This window comes from Toxorhynchites rutilus, chromosome 2 (genome assembly GCF_029784135.1).
Source record: "Toxorhynchites rutilus septentrionalis strain SRP chromosome 2, ASM2978413v1, whole genome shotgun sequence".
Lineage (NCBI taxonomy): Eukaryota > Metazoa > Arthropoda > Insecta > Diptera > Culicidae > Toxorhynchites > Toxorhynchites rutilus.
The window spans coordinates 192,926,192-192,943,076 of NC_073745.1; the positions used below are offsets into that span (position 1 = coordinate 192,926,192).

A 16,885-nucleotide genomic window follows, 5' to 3' on the forward strand; every position below is an offset into this window, starting at 1 on the left:
CGGCTGAAAATTTTATAAGGTAACACTGTATTTTTTTTTTGCAAAATTCAATTTTATTATTCAACATAATTGCCTTCGAAGGCGATACAACGATTATAGCGATCTTGCAACTTTTCGATACCATTTTTATAGTACTCTCTCGGTTTTCCCAAAATAGGCCTCAGTTTCGGTAATCACTTCATCATCGGTCTTAAATTTCTAGCCAGCGAGAATTCCCTTCAGGTCTGCGGACAGAAAATAGTCTCCGGGGGCCAGATCTGGAGAATACGGTGGATGCGGAAGCAATTCGAAGCCCAATTCATGCAATTTTGTCATAGTTTTCATTGATTTGTGATTTTTCCATTTTTTTTCACAATAAAAAAAAGTTGCTTCACTCTCAATGCTGTAACTCACGAGCCAATCGACCGATTGCTGTCAAATTTTGACACGTATCCATTGAAAGATGGTGCTTTGTGATAGTCAAGTAGATTTTTGCAGCCGTATGACACCCACCATGTTTTTGGTGCCAATATCTCCAACGTCAAAAGTATTTGTTCTCTTCAAAACAGCGATCCGCGTTGACGGCATTGAGCTTCATTTACTAGTTTAGGGGAGCGTCAAAGAATAGCTGATTTTCAGTCGGAATGAACGTTTTCAGAATTTAAATTATAAATGAAAATTAGCTTTTATATATCAAATTAGTATTCTATTTAAATTAAAAACACTTGAATTGCAGGTGGGGAAAAGGTCTCATACGAAAATTGTTTGTGAAGATGACTTTATATTATAATGAAAAAATTCAGTTATAATGTTGGAATTGTGTAGCCATATGGTTGAATGAAAGTCAGAAATACATGTTTCAAGTAATTAAATAACATGATGTGAAAATTTTCATTCAAATTTTAAAACTTAAAAACCGGCTTCGCGTCTTCTAATCTGATAGAGATCACACTAACGAGTTTGGGACCCAAATTATGGCCCTAATTCGAAGTCGCCACCAGACGTCGACACAATGCCACTGTCGTCGCGAATTACCAATTTACCACAAACTGACATATCGTGATGTCGATGATGAACTTTTTCAGCAGAGGGATAGTGAGATAGACGGTGACGGTAGGTAGAATGAGATAGCGTGAATCGTGCCATACACCTGGATTTTTGCAAGAGGCGCCATCTAGACGTCAACCTTATGAACTTTTCAGCCGAACTGTTACTTAACCTGGTCAAAACAAATGTGACTTCGTATATTAACTAACGAACTTAACGTTGCTGCGAACGAATCCTGATAACTTGCATTCGAAACCTCTTTAAGATTTGTTCGATAATGGTTGAGTTCAAAAAAATCGGCACGAAAATGTTACAGGTCGGACTCGATCATATACAGTGTCGGACAAGACCACTACTCAAACAAAAAAAAGTGACAAAACATTGAGAAAAAATAATCCAATTCAATGCTTCAATTCATTTATAATAATTTATTTGCATTGTTCGAAGCAATTTATAACATCTGTAGTTAAAACAATAGTGATTAATAAAAACAGGAAGTGGGTTATATCTATGGTATAACCGCAAGGGTGACGTAGGACTATCGTTGATTTAGAGATCATTTGTTTGAAGTTGAATCTAAATCCATTCTGAATAAATGAATAAATGAAAATTTGGGGGACTTCAAAAACGAGAGCGTTACGTTGGAGGCTCAAGGTTTTATGCATCCAATATTGGATACAAAAAACCTTGTTCTGAATAATAATCTTCAGAAGCTTTCCTGCTAACTACACTTGATTGACAAATCACAAAACCAAATGTATGATGTCGCAGTATTATATGGATAGAAAACATTAAAATAAACTCACTTGAATGTAATTTTCAATTCCAAGGGGAACTGGCAGATTATTTTTCAGCAACGATCATTTCTTTCCAGGTTTCTTCTCGATAACCAGCAAACGAAAAGAATTGCGCGCGTGTATGTGTGTGTGTGGCGACTGCTTCGATGTCTTCCCGAGGAACCGTATTTCGATGCTGATACTCTCTTGGTCAACTTCTCTTCTCCTTCTGATCGACCGGCTTTTCTGCGCTCCCTCACAGTTGAAACAAACTGATTGCATTTCAGGTCAGGTCAGGCCAGGTAACGAATCCCTCGATCCCTCGCCGTTCAGCTCGTTCAGTAACGATGTTGTCTTGTCGATGTCCTCAGGCGTCGTGCACAAATTACGTAACGCTAAAAATCCGGATTTTGAATCCCCTCCCCCCCCTACCGTTACGCAATTTCCTATCTCTAAAACACAGAAAGTAACGCAACAACTACCCCCTCCCCCCTTATCGCGTTACGTAGTTTGTGCACGACGCCTCACGAAAATAGAATGGGTTTCACCACCAGAATATCATTTAAGTATGCTTTTCGTGCGTGATTGAATCGAGAGAAGGTGTGGTTTACGATGCAATTTGGAAGGTAAACGAGAGGATAATGAACTCCCTGAGTATGAAAATTTCGGCAACTGAGCAATAATCGATTGAAAATTATATAATTTTCGCAATACGAAACATTTTCCGTTGCGCGCGCATACAATATTGGATTTCCAATATTGGAAATATCCTACTGATGGGAAAGAATAATCTTCAGAAGCTTTCCAGCTAATTACCCTTGATTGAAAAATTACCAAATCAAATGTATTTGGTCGCTGTGTTATATGGTTAGAAAACATTAAAATAAACTCTTTCGCATGAATGTATTTTTCAATTCCCAGGGAACTGGCAGATTATTTTTCAGCAACGATTAGATCTTTCCGGGATTTTCTCGATGCTGTATGGCATCCAAACGAAAATTCTCCTTTCAGTTTGGCCTGCAAAAAACTTTTCTGAACTCTAATCCATCAAATTTGGAGCCCTGAAAAGGGCCGTTGATTATATGCTAAGCTAATATTGCACGCTCTCTTCGGATACGATGGGCCAGCTGGATGACGAATTGCATGCGAAGTTCCCGGTCGATAGCGATGTGGCTTCTTATCCGAGCTACTTTCGTGGTGCCTGACCACCGAAAGACTAACGAGATGTCTGCTTAGTCCCGATGAAACGAGTCCTCACGGTGCGAGAGTAGAGTAAGAAATGAACGAAAGCAAGGGAAGCGTCATTTTATAAAACAAAAAAGTATCGAATGTTTCAGTGGTTTTCAAGGCTGTGTTAGGGAAACATCCATTCATTCCAGCGATGGTACCTCAATCTTTGCGCAATCATAACTGAGTGGATTTCCGAGCGACACACGCTTTTATACCGATTGGTTTGATTTCAATAGTCTGTTTTGAAAGCAATTTTAAGGCTATCGAAACAAGTTTTTGGATCAAAAAGTAACAAGCATAGAATGCGTAGACATTTTATCTTTCGAATGAAGTGTATATCACACCATTGCGTTCAGATGTTTTAGAGCTATTAACGCTCAAAATCTCGTTCTCCGGCGTAACGCTTTCGTTTTCGAAACTTTGAACTTACACCCGAGTATAGAAATGAATATAGTCCTACGTCAAAATAAAAACAAGAAAATTCATACCGTGAAAAACTTCTAGGGTTAGTACTTGGTCGTGTAACCTTTGTTACGCTTCACGTACCCGTTTCGGCATGGATTCCACCAGCATCTGGAACGTGGTGACCGGGATGGCGCACCAACAAGCTTGGATCCTATCCCACAGTTGCTGCTTATTCTTCGATTTCCCCCTGTACACTGATCTTTTCACAATCTCTCATAGGTTCTCTATAGGGTTCAGATTCGGTGACTGCGCTGACCACTCCAGGGCCAACCCCGTACCAGGAGAAGCACCCCCACACCATAATGTACCTCCATTCTGGCCTATGTTTTTCCGTCTGAGCCGATGAGGTTTACCTTCGTCTTATCCGACCACAGTATATTTAGCATCTGCTTTACCTTCTCCGGACCAATCCAGTCGAAGTGGTCTTTCGCGAACATCAGCCGCGCCTTCAGATCGTTCGGCGTCAGCATCGGGACCTTCCGAGGGCTTTTACCGCCTAGATCCTGCGTCACCAGCCGCCGCTGAACTGTCCCGGAACTCACGGACAAGTTCAGTTCGTCCAGCATTTTTTCGAGACCTTGAAAGGATCTTTCTTGAAGGCTCGCTATATGGCAGAGTCATTTCTAGCGGTCGTCTTCCTTGATCGTCCAGTCGTTTCGTATATTTTGAGGTCGTGGGGGGCATAAAACACGAAGGTTTTGGATCGTCCCAAGTGCTCTGCGATTTCGTGTTGGCTGCTGGCTGCCTTGGACATTTTGCGGATGACCACCCGCTGTGTTTTCGTGCAAAAATGCGCGGAACCCATTTTTCTTCGACTGCAACTAGAATTCGAGAATCAAAACTGTTATATACCAAGGAAACAGTTAAACAGACTCTTTCTTAGAGCTAATTGAAAGACGTCTATTCAGTTTTTCTTCAAAGATAAGACAGCCTGTTTTCGTCGATGTATAGCTACTCTATTCAATTGACACTCATATATTGAGCTGAGAACTGAGAGCCCTTCCAGCGGGTTTATCCTTTTGTACCGAGTGGACCTCGCCAATATAAAAACCTTACATACTTTTTTTTGCATGATAAATACTTACCCGGATCCGAAAAACACAAAATACCACCGAGAAACAGCTGAAACAAGGAACTGATCCTAAGTTTAATCGTGTCATTTTAGTTGTTATAAATTTCTTCGAACAATGCAAATAAACTTTTATAAATGGATTGAAGCATTGGATTATTTTTCTCAAAGTTTTGTTCTTTTTTTCTTGCTTGAGCAGTGGTCTTAAAGTTTTGTCTGACACTGTAATACTAGTTACAAACTGATAATCAAACTAGGTATGATTCAAGAAACGTCCGTATCTTCATAGATGGGAAAACCTAAAGTACTAAACTTCTCGGAGTATGAACCGACAAGGGTTTGAATTTCAAACTTCAAGTGAAATTTTCTATAAAAAAACATAATGAAGTAAACGATCAGACTCACATATGCGTGGACACGATAAACTATGGGCCCTATTATAGAAATCGAGTCGATAAGAATTTTGCTCGTTAGCTCTATTTCACTATTATAGATACCGAACAAGTCGATAGCATCGACCAATAGCGAATTCGTTTTTGTGCAGTTTCTACCTAGGTTCGAACCAGTTCCAACCTAACGACTGTCAAATGGTTTTCACTTAGTTTCAACGTAGTTTCGCACTAGGTTCACCCCAAAAGCTATTGGGTTCGCACTGAGATGTTTCACGGGTTCGTACTCAGGTTCACCAATACAACTATACTAAACTGTCAGGTGATGAGTATTGTTTTGAAAAATTAAAGTTGAAAGCTATGAAAATAAAAATCTGGCTGCTTTTATTTTAGTATTATTAGAATCGGAGTCCAATTCGGATTCTAATCTTGTAGGGTATATTCGCGTTAACGGCATTAAGATTCGTGTGCTTACATTGGGTGGAGAAAATGGTTACGGATTTTCAGGGATTACGGATTTCAGGGAGAGGAAAAAATCCAAACGAAAACTTTGTCTGATAAAATAAATAAATACCAATGAAGCCTAAAAAAATAAAAAATATTACAGAGAAACTCAACTTTCGGTCTGTCACACCGTGCGCGAGTATACGAGTTATGATTGTGCAAGCGAGTACAAGAGGGTTAAACAGCCTTCGGCCCTGCTAATCTGGTACAGAGTAATTTCCCCTCCCAAGCACTGTACACCCATACCTCGCTTTGCGGCCTAGATCCGTTCCACGAAACTTGGCCGCAAAGCGAACAGCCGTATAAGGAATCAATTATTATAATACAAATTCAATCGGATCGGTGCCAAATTTATAAAATGTTCAACATGGTTTATTATTCAATATGCATTTTGTTTTTTTTTTTCATTTAAAAATAGGCCAACGAAAACCAACAACAATAAACAAAAATGATACAACTTCATGTTACATAAAATATGTGTATGTATACTGCAATTCCATACCAAACCACCACTATATCGATATATCGTTCATCTGAATTGGTTCAGTAGTCCACAAGATATGAATTTAAAAAAAAGTCATTTTTGGAAAAACGGGAAAAAGTTGATTTTTCGGAACATCATAAAATGTAAATAAACATCTCTATGAAAAAGATAGAAATACACTGAAGTCGCTTTTTACGCGATTTGTTCATACGCGGTTTTATTTTACGCGGTTTTTGGAATTCACGCGGTTTATTTTTACGCGGATTTCGGAATTTACGCGGTTTTTTTTCACGCGGATTTCGAAATTTACGCGGTTTTTTTACGCAGCACGTATCAACCGCCAACAAATTCAATGTGCTTATTGGTGTGACTTTTCACGAAATAACATGGTGTATCACTGATTAGTAGCTGAGAAATAAAAGATATCATGATAACAGCATACAAAAAAAAATAAGTTAATCAATTGTTAGATCATGGGTTGCATTTTTAATTAATAATCCACTGTTTGTTTGATTTATATTCTGATTTTGAAATTTACCCGGTTTATTTTTACGCGGATTTTGGAATTTACGCGGTTTCCATCTACGCGGCACGTATCCTCCGCGTAAAAAGCGACTCCAGTGTACAGGTCCACTATTTTCCGACAAGAAACAAAACTACCACGAAAATCTGAGAACCACTGTATCGGCTTGACATGCAATGGCTGTATATCGACATCGAAAAAAAAAATTTTTTCCGTTATAACGAATCATTTTAAGCCGTTAATCGAAATCCTGCCTTAATTGAAGAGGGCCGTTATAGCAAAATGTCGTATAAAGAGCACCCGTATGACAAGGTATGTGTGTATATTTTCCATCGCGAATTTAAAGAATTCAGACTGTATTTTTATTACAGAGTCAGTTTGGAACTAACTCAGGTTGTTGTTGTTTTTGTTGTTGAATTATAGAGGCTTTAAACTCTCAGAGTTCATACGCCTCTACTCAGTTTAAAAAACAAATTCTCTACTAGTGAAAGCTATTGGTGCAACTGCCAGAATTTTTCGAGTTGTTCGTTATGCATGTCGCACATCTTCAGAGAATTATTTTGTTTTAGTTTGCGTCCCTGATATTTTCCATCGAGAAATATCTCAGAAACGCTTAAATATATGCAATTGGAACACATGAAATTCGGTAAGAAATTGGGACTAAGTTAATTTTTTTTTTTTATCCCATTTTATTTATTTAAGGCTCATTAGCATTTTAGCTGTAACAGAGCCGAATTTTAATCGTGTACATGTCACATGGTTATCATAACTATAATTAGCACATTACACAGTTGCCATTCGCCAGTATTCCTTCTATACCATTACATATGGTACATTCACACAGTAGCCATTTAGGCGTAAGGGTATTCTTTCTGTTCTTCCATTATCCAGTTGGATCACCGGACAGCGGAGACAGTTGTTTGATCATTGTTGAGTTATTTATAGAACAGTAGCCCGATGTGTCTGGCAGAGCAGAGCAGTTGTATGGATGAATCGATCTTATTTCGACCGTGGATCGATCTCCATCGCTGATGATTGTTGCGTGGACGTAGCTATTCTGTAACAACACAAAGATGGTCATAAGTTAATTAAAGAAGTTAATTTTCATTCATAATATCTCTTGGAAAAGTGTTCATTCTGCCTGAAAACCCATTATCTTTGACGCTAACGTGCGATACACATATTGGGTTGGGGAAAAAGAAATGTCGTATATTGTCAATATATGGCAACACTTAAACATATCTTGTGTTGTACTTATCGGCTTTTCAAAGACTGTGCTACAAGTATCGTTTTAACAGTGTTGTGATTGTTCTTTTTAGTCTCAAGTTATAGCGCGTCAAAGATGAAGTCCACCAAGCAAGAAATTCGCCATATTTTACGTTTTTACAGTGAGCCGGCCCAAACCATCGCCAAGTCCGGATTGACGGCCAGGAAGGTTTTGCTGTGTGTTTGGTGGGATTGGAAGGTAATCCACTATGAGCTCCTCAACTGGCTATCTGAGTTTTTTGCAAATAAGGAGGGGAGGTTTTATAAGGGGGGGATAATGAGGTTGCTTCTAAATAGCAACAAGTTTGCGAACGGCGCATATTTGACTTAAATTGGATAATTTTAAGTATGTTAAATAAAGCAGAAAATTTCGATCAGAAATACGACATTTCTTTTTCCCCAACCCTATACAAAGTCACCGTCACCGTTCCGTCAATTATTCTCTTGGACTTATCTTGCTGACGTTAAAGTTGCCGTTGAAGCTGTATGTCATTGCGACTATACGATTTTCATTGGAGAATATTTGAAGTTTCATTCCTTCACGTTGACTTTACGGTGACGGGACGTTATATATGTAGCGCACTAAAAGTGCGATTCACATACAACATCCACGTCACGTTCACGTTCACGTTCCGTCCCATCACGTTGCGTCAATTATTCTTCTTAGCAGTTCTTATGCAAACATTCACATACACCGGCAACGGCAACGGCAACTTCGACTTGCCGTTGCTGGTGTATGTGAACGCCTCAATAGGAATTGCATGGAATAATAATTGACGCAACGTGACGTGACGGAACGTGAACGTGACGTGGATGTTGTATGTGAATCGCGCTTAACTCGTAAAACGAAGTTCAATGACATGCCGTTCATTTCGTTTTCACCGTGGAGTGTATACGGGAATAAGGCTCAAAACTTTTTTTTCGAAAGCCCCGATTTCTTTTACTCCCCCCTTGGGTGAATTTTCGATTTTCAAAAAACTCAAACTTTGACTGCTTTGCGCCACTCTCCCTTAAGTCCAATTGAGCTGAAATTCGGCGGGTGTTTTTCCAAGATGGTGAACATTTTTTATGGGGTAACTTTTTGAAATTCGAGATGACCATTTTTATTGGTCCCCGATATACACATTTGATCAGGCCCATTATCTCGATTTACAAAATACAAAATTTTGCTCGGTATTGTATCGACTTCTTGATTCGATTTGCATAAAACCCACAGACTCGCAAACAAATGTCTGCTACATTCATTGGTACTCATGAATCAAAAACAGTGTGTAAACCTGAAGTGTCAGATGATAAATCACTGCTTTTAGTCAATTTCGGATTGAAAGTTATATGAGAAGCAAATTTTAAACGTTTTAGTTCAGTTGTTACACGAAATATTGAATATTGTGATGGGTTCTAAATGATGACTTTGGCAAAATTATTTTTTTCCAATCATTATTATAGTATAAATATTTTTTATTTAAACTCAAATGAAACCTTTATTATCTTACACTAGTTACTGCCTCTTTCCGCGCAGCATCTTGCAAAAGTTGAGTATCAACCTCGTCACCAGGCAGTTGGACATATCTTACCACCGATCCCCGGATGAAACAGTTCTTTACAGACAACATGTGAGGATACTTTTCAGGATCAGTTACACTGATGTCAGTAAGTTTAATGTTTAGATATTGATCTACCGAATGAAGCGTACCGCATATGCTAAAAGAAAACGCCGTTCATAGATCTCAATTCAATGACAGCGTTACAAACAATACCTTAAATCATTTTTTAGTTCCACTACCACGTCTTTACCTACGAGGGATTTGAAGAATGAATAGAAAAGCTAAAACAGAATAAATATTAAAAATGGTAATAATTTAAGAACTTGTACTGAGTATCAAAATTTACCATGATATCATAAAATTTAAACGCTTCAACTTGTTTGTTTACTTTCGAGGTGAAATGGTAAAATCGTTTTCAAATCACACAACCGCTTTACAATGAATGTCAGAACAGATGTCAAAAATGCAATGTGTAGAGTTTCGGAGCGGAGCTGGCGTCCATAAATTACGCAACTGAAATTAAACTCTTATCACTGATTATATTCGTTTTCTCAACATGCAAGACAAATATTATAAATTTTAGCGCCCTTGGTCCCGAAACCATGTTAACTATGAAAAACTCGCTGGTAAACAACACATTTGAATGTAAACATTTGACGTCAGCATTATCGGGCCGCTTTTCTTCGAACAAAGCAGCTAAACGTGAAGTGAAGTAAAACATTGAATCAAATCGATTACTACGCTCGTACACTGCATTCGCTTGCTCTTATACACTGATAGGTGATGATGATGATGATGAATTAAAGAGACTTCAAACTCTGGGAGTTCATTCGTCTCTGATAACACTGATAGGATGCAGAGTTTGTTGACAACACAGATACAACTGACATCACGCAAATGTCATTTTCGGGAATATATCACCTTGATATCACCTTGTATTGGTGCAAAGTACGTAGAATAGAAGGTAGTCTCCTCCCTGCTTTGTTCAAGTAGTGGTAGGTAAAGGAAAAAAGCAAAAAATTGTAATAAGCCATCGATCGAATCTATATAAATTCGAACTTTTTTGATTTTTTTTAAATTGTTACAAAAGAACTGTCTCAAAATATGTTTCTAAATGATGAAATAGCAATTTACCTAATCATTTTAAAATAGAAAAAAGTGAAATTATCACACCTGTATTATGAAAATAATGCAAAAACCGATTGGCGATCTAACGCAAAACGTAAACGATCGGTGAGACATCTGGATTTTGTTTTTGAACTAAGAAAATGATGCTAATGTAACCTAAAACTCAAAAACAAATCATGTATATTTTACTTCCGGGCTTTCCAAGGTAGTTCTCACATGCAGGAATCGTGCATTTTTCTACTTGTGTTTGATTGTGCTCTCGAATTTCCTTCTTTAATTCAACCATTGTCAACATTTTTATAGTTTTCAATACTGAAAGAGGTAAATAAATAACATGCTATATATAAAATTGCGCAGAATTAAATTTCTAACAAACTCATCGCAATCAAATAATCTTTTATGATTATAACATTGTAATTTATGGAAAGAACTACAAACCTTCCATAAGCTCACATGGCAAAATTTAAAACCATCATCACTTTCACCGCAGCGCCGACTAGGTGTAGATTTGAACGTTAGATCGCCAATGAACAAATGTGTGGAGAGGTTATATCGCAGCAGTTTCGTTTCGTGTCGTTCAAAGTATGATGAAAGATTAACTCCCACACTGCTGATTTTTTCCTCTTTTGTTGAAGCAGCTATCAAGAATCATCGCAACGCTTTCAATGGTTTCGGTTTGGAGTGTTCAGCCGTTCAGCCGGGACCAAATTGGCGTTTCTGGAAAACGAGAAAAACATTTCCTCCATCCCGGGTCTACTTCCGAAGTGATTGCAAATAAATATTTTGCACTTTCGCAAGAAGTGAATGTATAAATTTAGAATTTCATGTGAAACCATTGGAACGGAACGTTTAGGAAGATCCAAGAAGCGAATGCATTGAATAGCTGAAAACATCTCCGATTAGTTTATCTCATCACAATTTATATAAAACACACTTACCTCCAGTACGAAGATGTCTGCTTTGCTGATTATAGGTTAAAACAGTATCCCCAAGTTTTAAAATTTTTCTGCTCCGGCATCGCGGGACGTGGCACTTCGACATATTGCTGAAGTAAACTGTGAGGTGCGTGAAAGACACAACGTCCTATCCCTCGCAGTTGACTGTATAACAGTGATGTTGATATTATATACTGGCAACACTAGTTAGCCATACATTGGGCATCATTTCCTCTCACAACAGACAACTGTCGAGCCGGTAAGTCATACTCAATATTTATTGCCTGTGTCGGGTGATTTCACTGTAGGTTTATACCGACTACATTGAGGAACCTGTACAGTAAATATATGAATGCTTCACATTGGCGATCCTGCCGGATATTTAAATATGCAGTGAAATCACCCGACATAGAGAAAAGAAATTCTAAAAATATGGCGTGTTGGGACAACCGTCTGTGAAAATAAATGGCGCGTCGGGACAACCGCCAGAGGTACTGCGTGTTGGAATTACCGCTTGAAAAATAGGCGTGTTGGGACAACCGCTTGGAAAAATGGCGCGTCGGGACAACCGTCTGAAAACTGCGTGTTGGGAAACCGCTTGGAAGTGGCGTGTCGGGACAATCGCGTGTTGGGAAACCGCTTGGAAGAGACGTGTCGGGACAACCGTCTAAGAAAGCTGCGTGTTGGGACAACCGTTTCAGCAAAAGAATGGTGGCGGAGCAGCCACCCAATGTCGGCGAGTTTGAATGGCTGCAGAAGTGATAATGCGAGTTTGGTTGATAGCATATTAGCTTCCAACTCAATCATCAGGGTTTTCTCCAGAGAAAGTAATGCGGGAAGGAAAATCCAAAGGTTTTCGCCCCTATTAGACCGTGGAGGAGCACATAGTCACTGTAATGGTCGAGTGACAATCTGAAACTAGGGGAAGTTCCGGATTTGACACAGAACGTTACATTGTGAAGAGCATTGTACACCGTTTCATTGATGATAATCAGCTGGATAACCTAAAGTAGAGGTTTGAGCAAGCAGTATATATATTTTTAAATCATGTATCCACAACTGACATGCCTGCACCAAGAAAAGTTTCAATTCTGTTTCCATTTCTTATTAAGATAGTTGGAATGTATGTATTAACGTATGTATTAATAACGTGGATATTTGTTCCGGTGTGCAGCGTATGGAAAAACTACGGATATTTTCGTTGCCATTTCCTGGGTGGTTTTTCTGTATGCGAGTATTTATAATTTGACTCTGTGGAAATTTAGATGATACAGGAACAAGAAAAGAATAAAAAAAACACAAGCAATGAACAATTTTAACAGTTGCGTGTTATTGAGTGCGTACAGTACTTACTTATATCTATTGAGTGCGTGCAGTACTTACTTAGATCTAGCCCATGATTATATATACAAGTGAAGCAACAACATTACTTCAATAGGAAGAGGATTACGGTTTGTCGAGCGGGGGTTGTTTGTTTTGTTATTGCTAGGGTATGCCATTTTCGCATTTTCACATGCGAGAGCGAGATACGAGAGATGAACTGTGTGAGAATGAAATTCTACAAAATCCTTCCTTCTCTTTCACATAAATTCGAGAATGCCACATGATTGCTTCATCTGGTATGTACAGGCACAAGACGGGTCTATGGTACTAGGTGAGGCCGTTTCGTAACTAAGTTGGTTAGGGGAGCGGTATATGAAAACAGTACGGAAGAAAGCAGAAGGGGAATTATTTCCTTGAAGCGTGAAAGAGACAGACTGATCAGGAGCGAGCTTCGGCACTAGCGTATTGTGTTTTGTTTACAAACAAAACACAGTAGACTTCCAATATGGCTGAAGAGTGGTTTTAGCAAGTTGGCCCACCTTAGAATATACTTCTACGCGCCTTGGTACAGGCACTAGCCAAAGTATACAAAACAAGGCAGTCCATTCCCGCAAGTAGACATCCAATTTGGATGTAAACATATTACGTCAGCATTATCGAACTGTAATTATGGATATCACCCAGAGAATTTGGCGCCATTTTTCGTTCCTTTAAAAAATCATGCTAATTACAAAACACCTTTCTGAATTATAAACCGTTTTACAAGTGTTACGCAAATGGTAAGAATAGATAGAGTATGCAGATCAGTATAGACCGTTGGGATTGTAATTGTAGAGTCGGTAAGCGATAGCCAACTAATAGGGCCGTTAACCCTATTAGTTTTCGTGTACTTGGTGCGAGAGAGAATAATGCGAGGCGAGCGAATGATTCGAAGAGAGGGAGAGGGAATCGCGTGGAGGTAGAGAAAACGATTGTGATGTTCGGGGATTATTAGGAGTTTAACCGTTGAGGCGAGTGGAAGCAAATAAAAGGGTTAAGGACAATTTACGGACTTTCAATTATTCCGGGAAATAGGAGGATACTTTCAGACGAGACGCTACAGTAATCAGATAAAATGCACGCAGCAGTACATTTTTTTAATCCGTTTACACTATTTCAAGTATTCTATAGTGTTGATTGAAGAAATTAAAATAAATTGAAATGACAAATGATGACACAAAAAAATAAAATAACATAAAAAGAATAAGGGAGAAGGGAGATGTGAGGTGCGTGAAAGACACAACGTCCTATCCCTCGCAGTTGACTGTATAACAGTGATGTTGATATTATATACTGGCAACACTAGTTAGCCATACATTGGGCATCATTTCCTCTCACAACAGACAACTGTCGAGCCGGTAAGTCATACTCAATATTTATTCCCTGTGTCGGGTGATTTCACTGTAGGTTTATACCGACTACATTGAGGAACCTGTACAGTAAATATATGAATGCTTCACATAAACAAACACTGTTCAGTATGAAATCGATAAAAAAATTACATCAAACCTTACCTGCAGTGAAAATGCGGTACACTATCGTGTTTATCGTCGGGTCGACTTACGATTTTGTCACTTTGTAGGATTTATTGAACTTTTAAAAACAAGAAATATTGAAAAAACTTCCGAACATCGAACAAATTGAGGTTAATTTATTCCTAATTTCTTTGTGTGTGTAACACATGCGCGCTCCGTGTGTATGCACAGAAAATATCACTTACCTTCTATTCTATGTACTTTGGTATTGGTGTACACCGTGTATAATGCGACACGAATAAATGGACATTTTCGCCTCTAATTGGACATTTTTGTAAACCTCACTTGTGCAAGTTTCTACAACACGATAAATTTTTAGGAGTGTTTTCAACACAGTTTATGTACTTTGCACTCTTTTATAATGCCTGTTTTTTTAGATTTTCAATGATTTTCCTGTTTTAACTTCACATTGTGTAGTGTTTGTTGATATGTCTAATTACAAGTCACATTCCCCTCGAATGCGACACTGAGTGGTGCCTCGGTATATCGAATTAGAGACAACGCTCTGCACAATCAATAATTACGAAAAAAAAATATAGGAGGTTGTGTCCAAGATACGACTGCATTGTTGACGTAGAACTACGCTGTTATTTTATATAAGTCGCTTATTTATACCTTCGGATATTATTCTATAATGCTGTGAAATTTTAGAAACAACTGCTTAGTAGAATAATCTCTGAAATAGTTTTTTCATTGTAGAATCTGTTGACGATAATTGATTGATGATTCATTCTTGTCCTCGCAAGACAATACACTAGCATGCATTGAAAATTTACCTCGAACGTTATTCCGGTGACTTTTTTCGAAATTGACATAGACTCGGCTACACTCGATTGTATACATGTTGCATTAGCACCATTATTCCACCTCTCATAACTACATCAATATATCTCTGGTACCGCATGGAAACAACAACAATGACAACATTTGCAAGTATCAAATATCATGCTACATGTTATTTAGTATTGCCTCAAAGGAATCGCACCTCTAGGCATCGTTCGTACAACATAAACCAAGCGCCAAACAAGCGTTCGCCATAGCATGCATACAGAGCCATATATTGGTGGCTTGAAACTACTAGGAATATAAACACTTCTCATCATTTTGCGCTATTCTCAAAAGAAACTCTTCTGTTAATATTACTGGCCTCGAAAAATGTTGCATTACTTTCTCATGCTCGAGAGAAGCGCAGCTATCACCCTTAGTGGAGGAAGTTTTTCTACTGGCAAGCGAAACTTAATCACATACACAATTCCAGAACGACATTTAGTTTCTTGGTGACTAAACAAGCTAAATAAACTCTTTTTGTTAATAACAACCTCGAAAACAATAGCAATGCTTCATAATGATCAATATTAGCCCAAATGCAATCCTAGTTGAAGGCAGTTTTGCGACTGGCACGCGAACCCAAATAACTAATAACATTCCAGTAAGACATTCAAGATATTTTTTTGGCGCACAACCTTAACGCTTGCTTCGCCATAACGTCAGTTTGATGCATTGTTGTATTCCCAAAGTCACTAACGAAGCCCTTATGATGACGGAAAACAAACAATGTTAACTGCTTGGAAAAAGACTGAATTATGCCACACAGCTTGTACTCTGTTGTAACACCCGTCGATGCGAATTCGCTGATGAGTTTGTCAAGAGCGACCGCCTTCACCACCAGCGGGGGAGCTTGATTTTGGTTGCTGCCTGGGTTTACATTTTCGACCGATGCGCCGAAATCGCCTACTTCGCTCTTGTTCGATGCGCTGTCACACTCGCGAAGGCTCGGTTCAGTGCGAGCGCTTTTTACTGCACCAACATCGCGTGCATCATTAGATGACGCTTGCCTCGAAATTTTATTGCCCCTGGCAATGCGTTCGTTTTTTGCAGGGCTCGAGCCTGCCTTCCTCTTCTTCTTGCTCATCACACACTACGCGAAGCGTCCAATTTATGACGCGGAAAGAAAAACACACGATACGAATAACGCGAAAAACTAACAGAAAAACCACACGACGATATCCAAGTTGGATTACAACTTTTGGGGTCCAATCTCAGATCGAAGCGCAGCGAAAGCAAAGTGAACTGAATTGCTCAACAGTCCGATGCAGAATGAAAGTTTGCCTCAGCGAGATCCACTGTTTATACTGTAGACAAGTATTCCCCTTCATTCTTCTACTTTTCCTTTGTTCACGGAGACTTTAATTCCTACGATTTCCCCTCCGTTGGTCGGCGATAAGTTGCTCGTTATTGACAGCTCTGTTCGGGAAAGCACACAAATGGACAGAACAAATGTAAGGGAAAATGGAAACGCTTCAAGTTTTCATGAATTTCAACCATTTAAAACCAGGGGATTCTAATGTATAGCATATTAAACAAATCTTACGGAATTTCCGATTCGTTTAGTATGTAAATCGCCAACATTCTCTCGCAGCAAAAATAGTTATTAACGTTAACTTTATTTCATAAAAACGTGACCTGTTTTCTGATTTGGCACCCTTAATGAAAGACGTAGTTCTACGTCAAAAAAAAAAATATTTTTCTAGCCACCATAAAACGGAAATGGGTACGGGCACAGGTATGAAATATAATATGGAATTGCGGATGTAATATAATTGTAATATTCTGCAAAAAGAAACAAAAATTTAAATTTTAACGAAAGTC

The 16,885-nt window shown here is 38.6% G+C and overlaps 1 protein-coding gene across 2 annotated transcripts; it reads right to left on the reverse strand.

The window, feature by feature from the left end:
• Nucleotides 1–7,224: 7,224 nt before the first annotated feature.
• On the reverse strand, nt 7,225–9,851 carry LOC129768993 (U6 snRNA-associated Sm-like protein LSm2). 2 transcript variants are annotated; one of them, XM_055770967.1, is made up of 4 exons: nt 9,623–9,851; nt 9,490–9,557; nt 9,226–9,433; nt 7,225–7,523 (listed from the first exon to the last, which is right to left on the reverse strand). In XM_055770967.1, exons 1-4 carry the CDS (start codon nt 9,623–9,625, stop codon nt 7,350–7,352), a joined length of 453 nt encoding a protein of 150 aa, XP_055626942.1. In that variant the 5' UTR covers nt 9,626–9,851; the 3' UTR covers nt 7,225–7,349. The 2 variants fall into 2 exon arrangements, with proteins under 2 accessions (XP_055626942.1, XP_055626943.1); XM_055770968.1 differs by lacking the exon at nt 7,225–7,523 and having other exon boundaries at nt 9,101–9,433; nt 9,623–9,772.
• Nucleotides 9,852–16,885: the final 7,034 nt, after the last annotated feature.

What these genes read in the sequence shown, in the direction of transcription:
- LOC129768993 (XM_055770967.1), bottom strand. An exon ending in GAACTAAAAAATGATTTAAG is followed by an intron (nt 9,434 to 9,489) that starts GTATTGTTTGTA and finishes GTTTTCTTTTAG; the next exon opens with CATATGCGGTACGCTTCATT. An exon ending in GGAAAGAGGCAGTAACTAGT is followed by an intron (nt 7,524 to 9,225) that starts GTAAGATAATAA and finishes GTGTTGTTACAG; the next exon opens with AATAGCTACGTCCACGCAAC.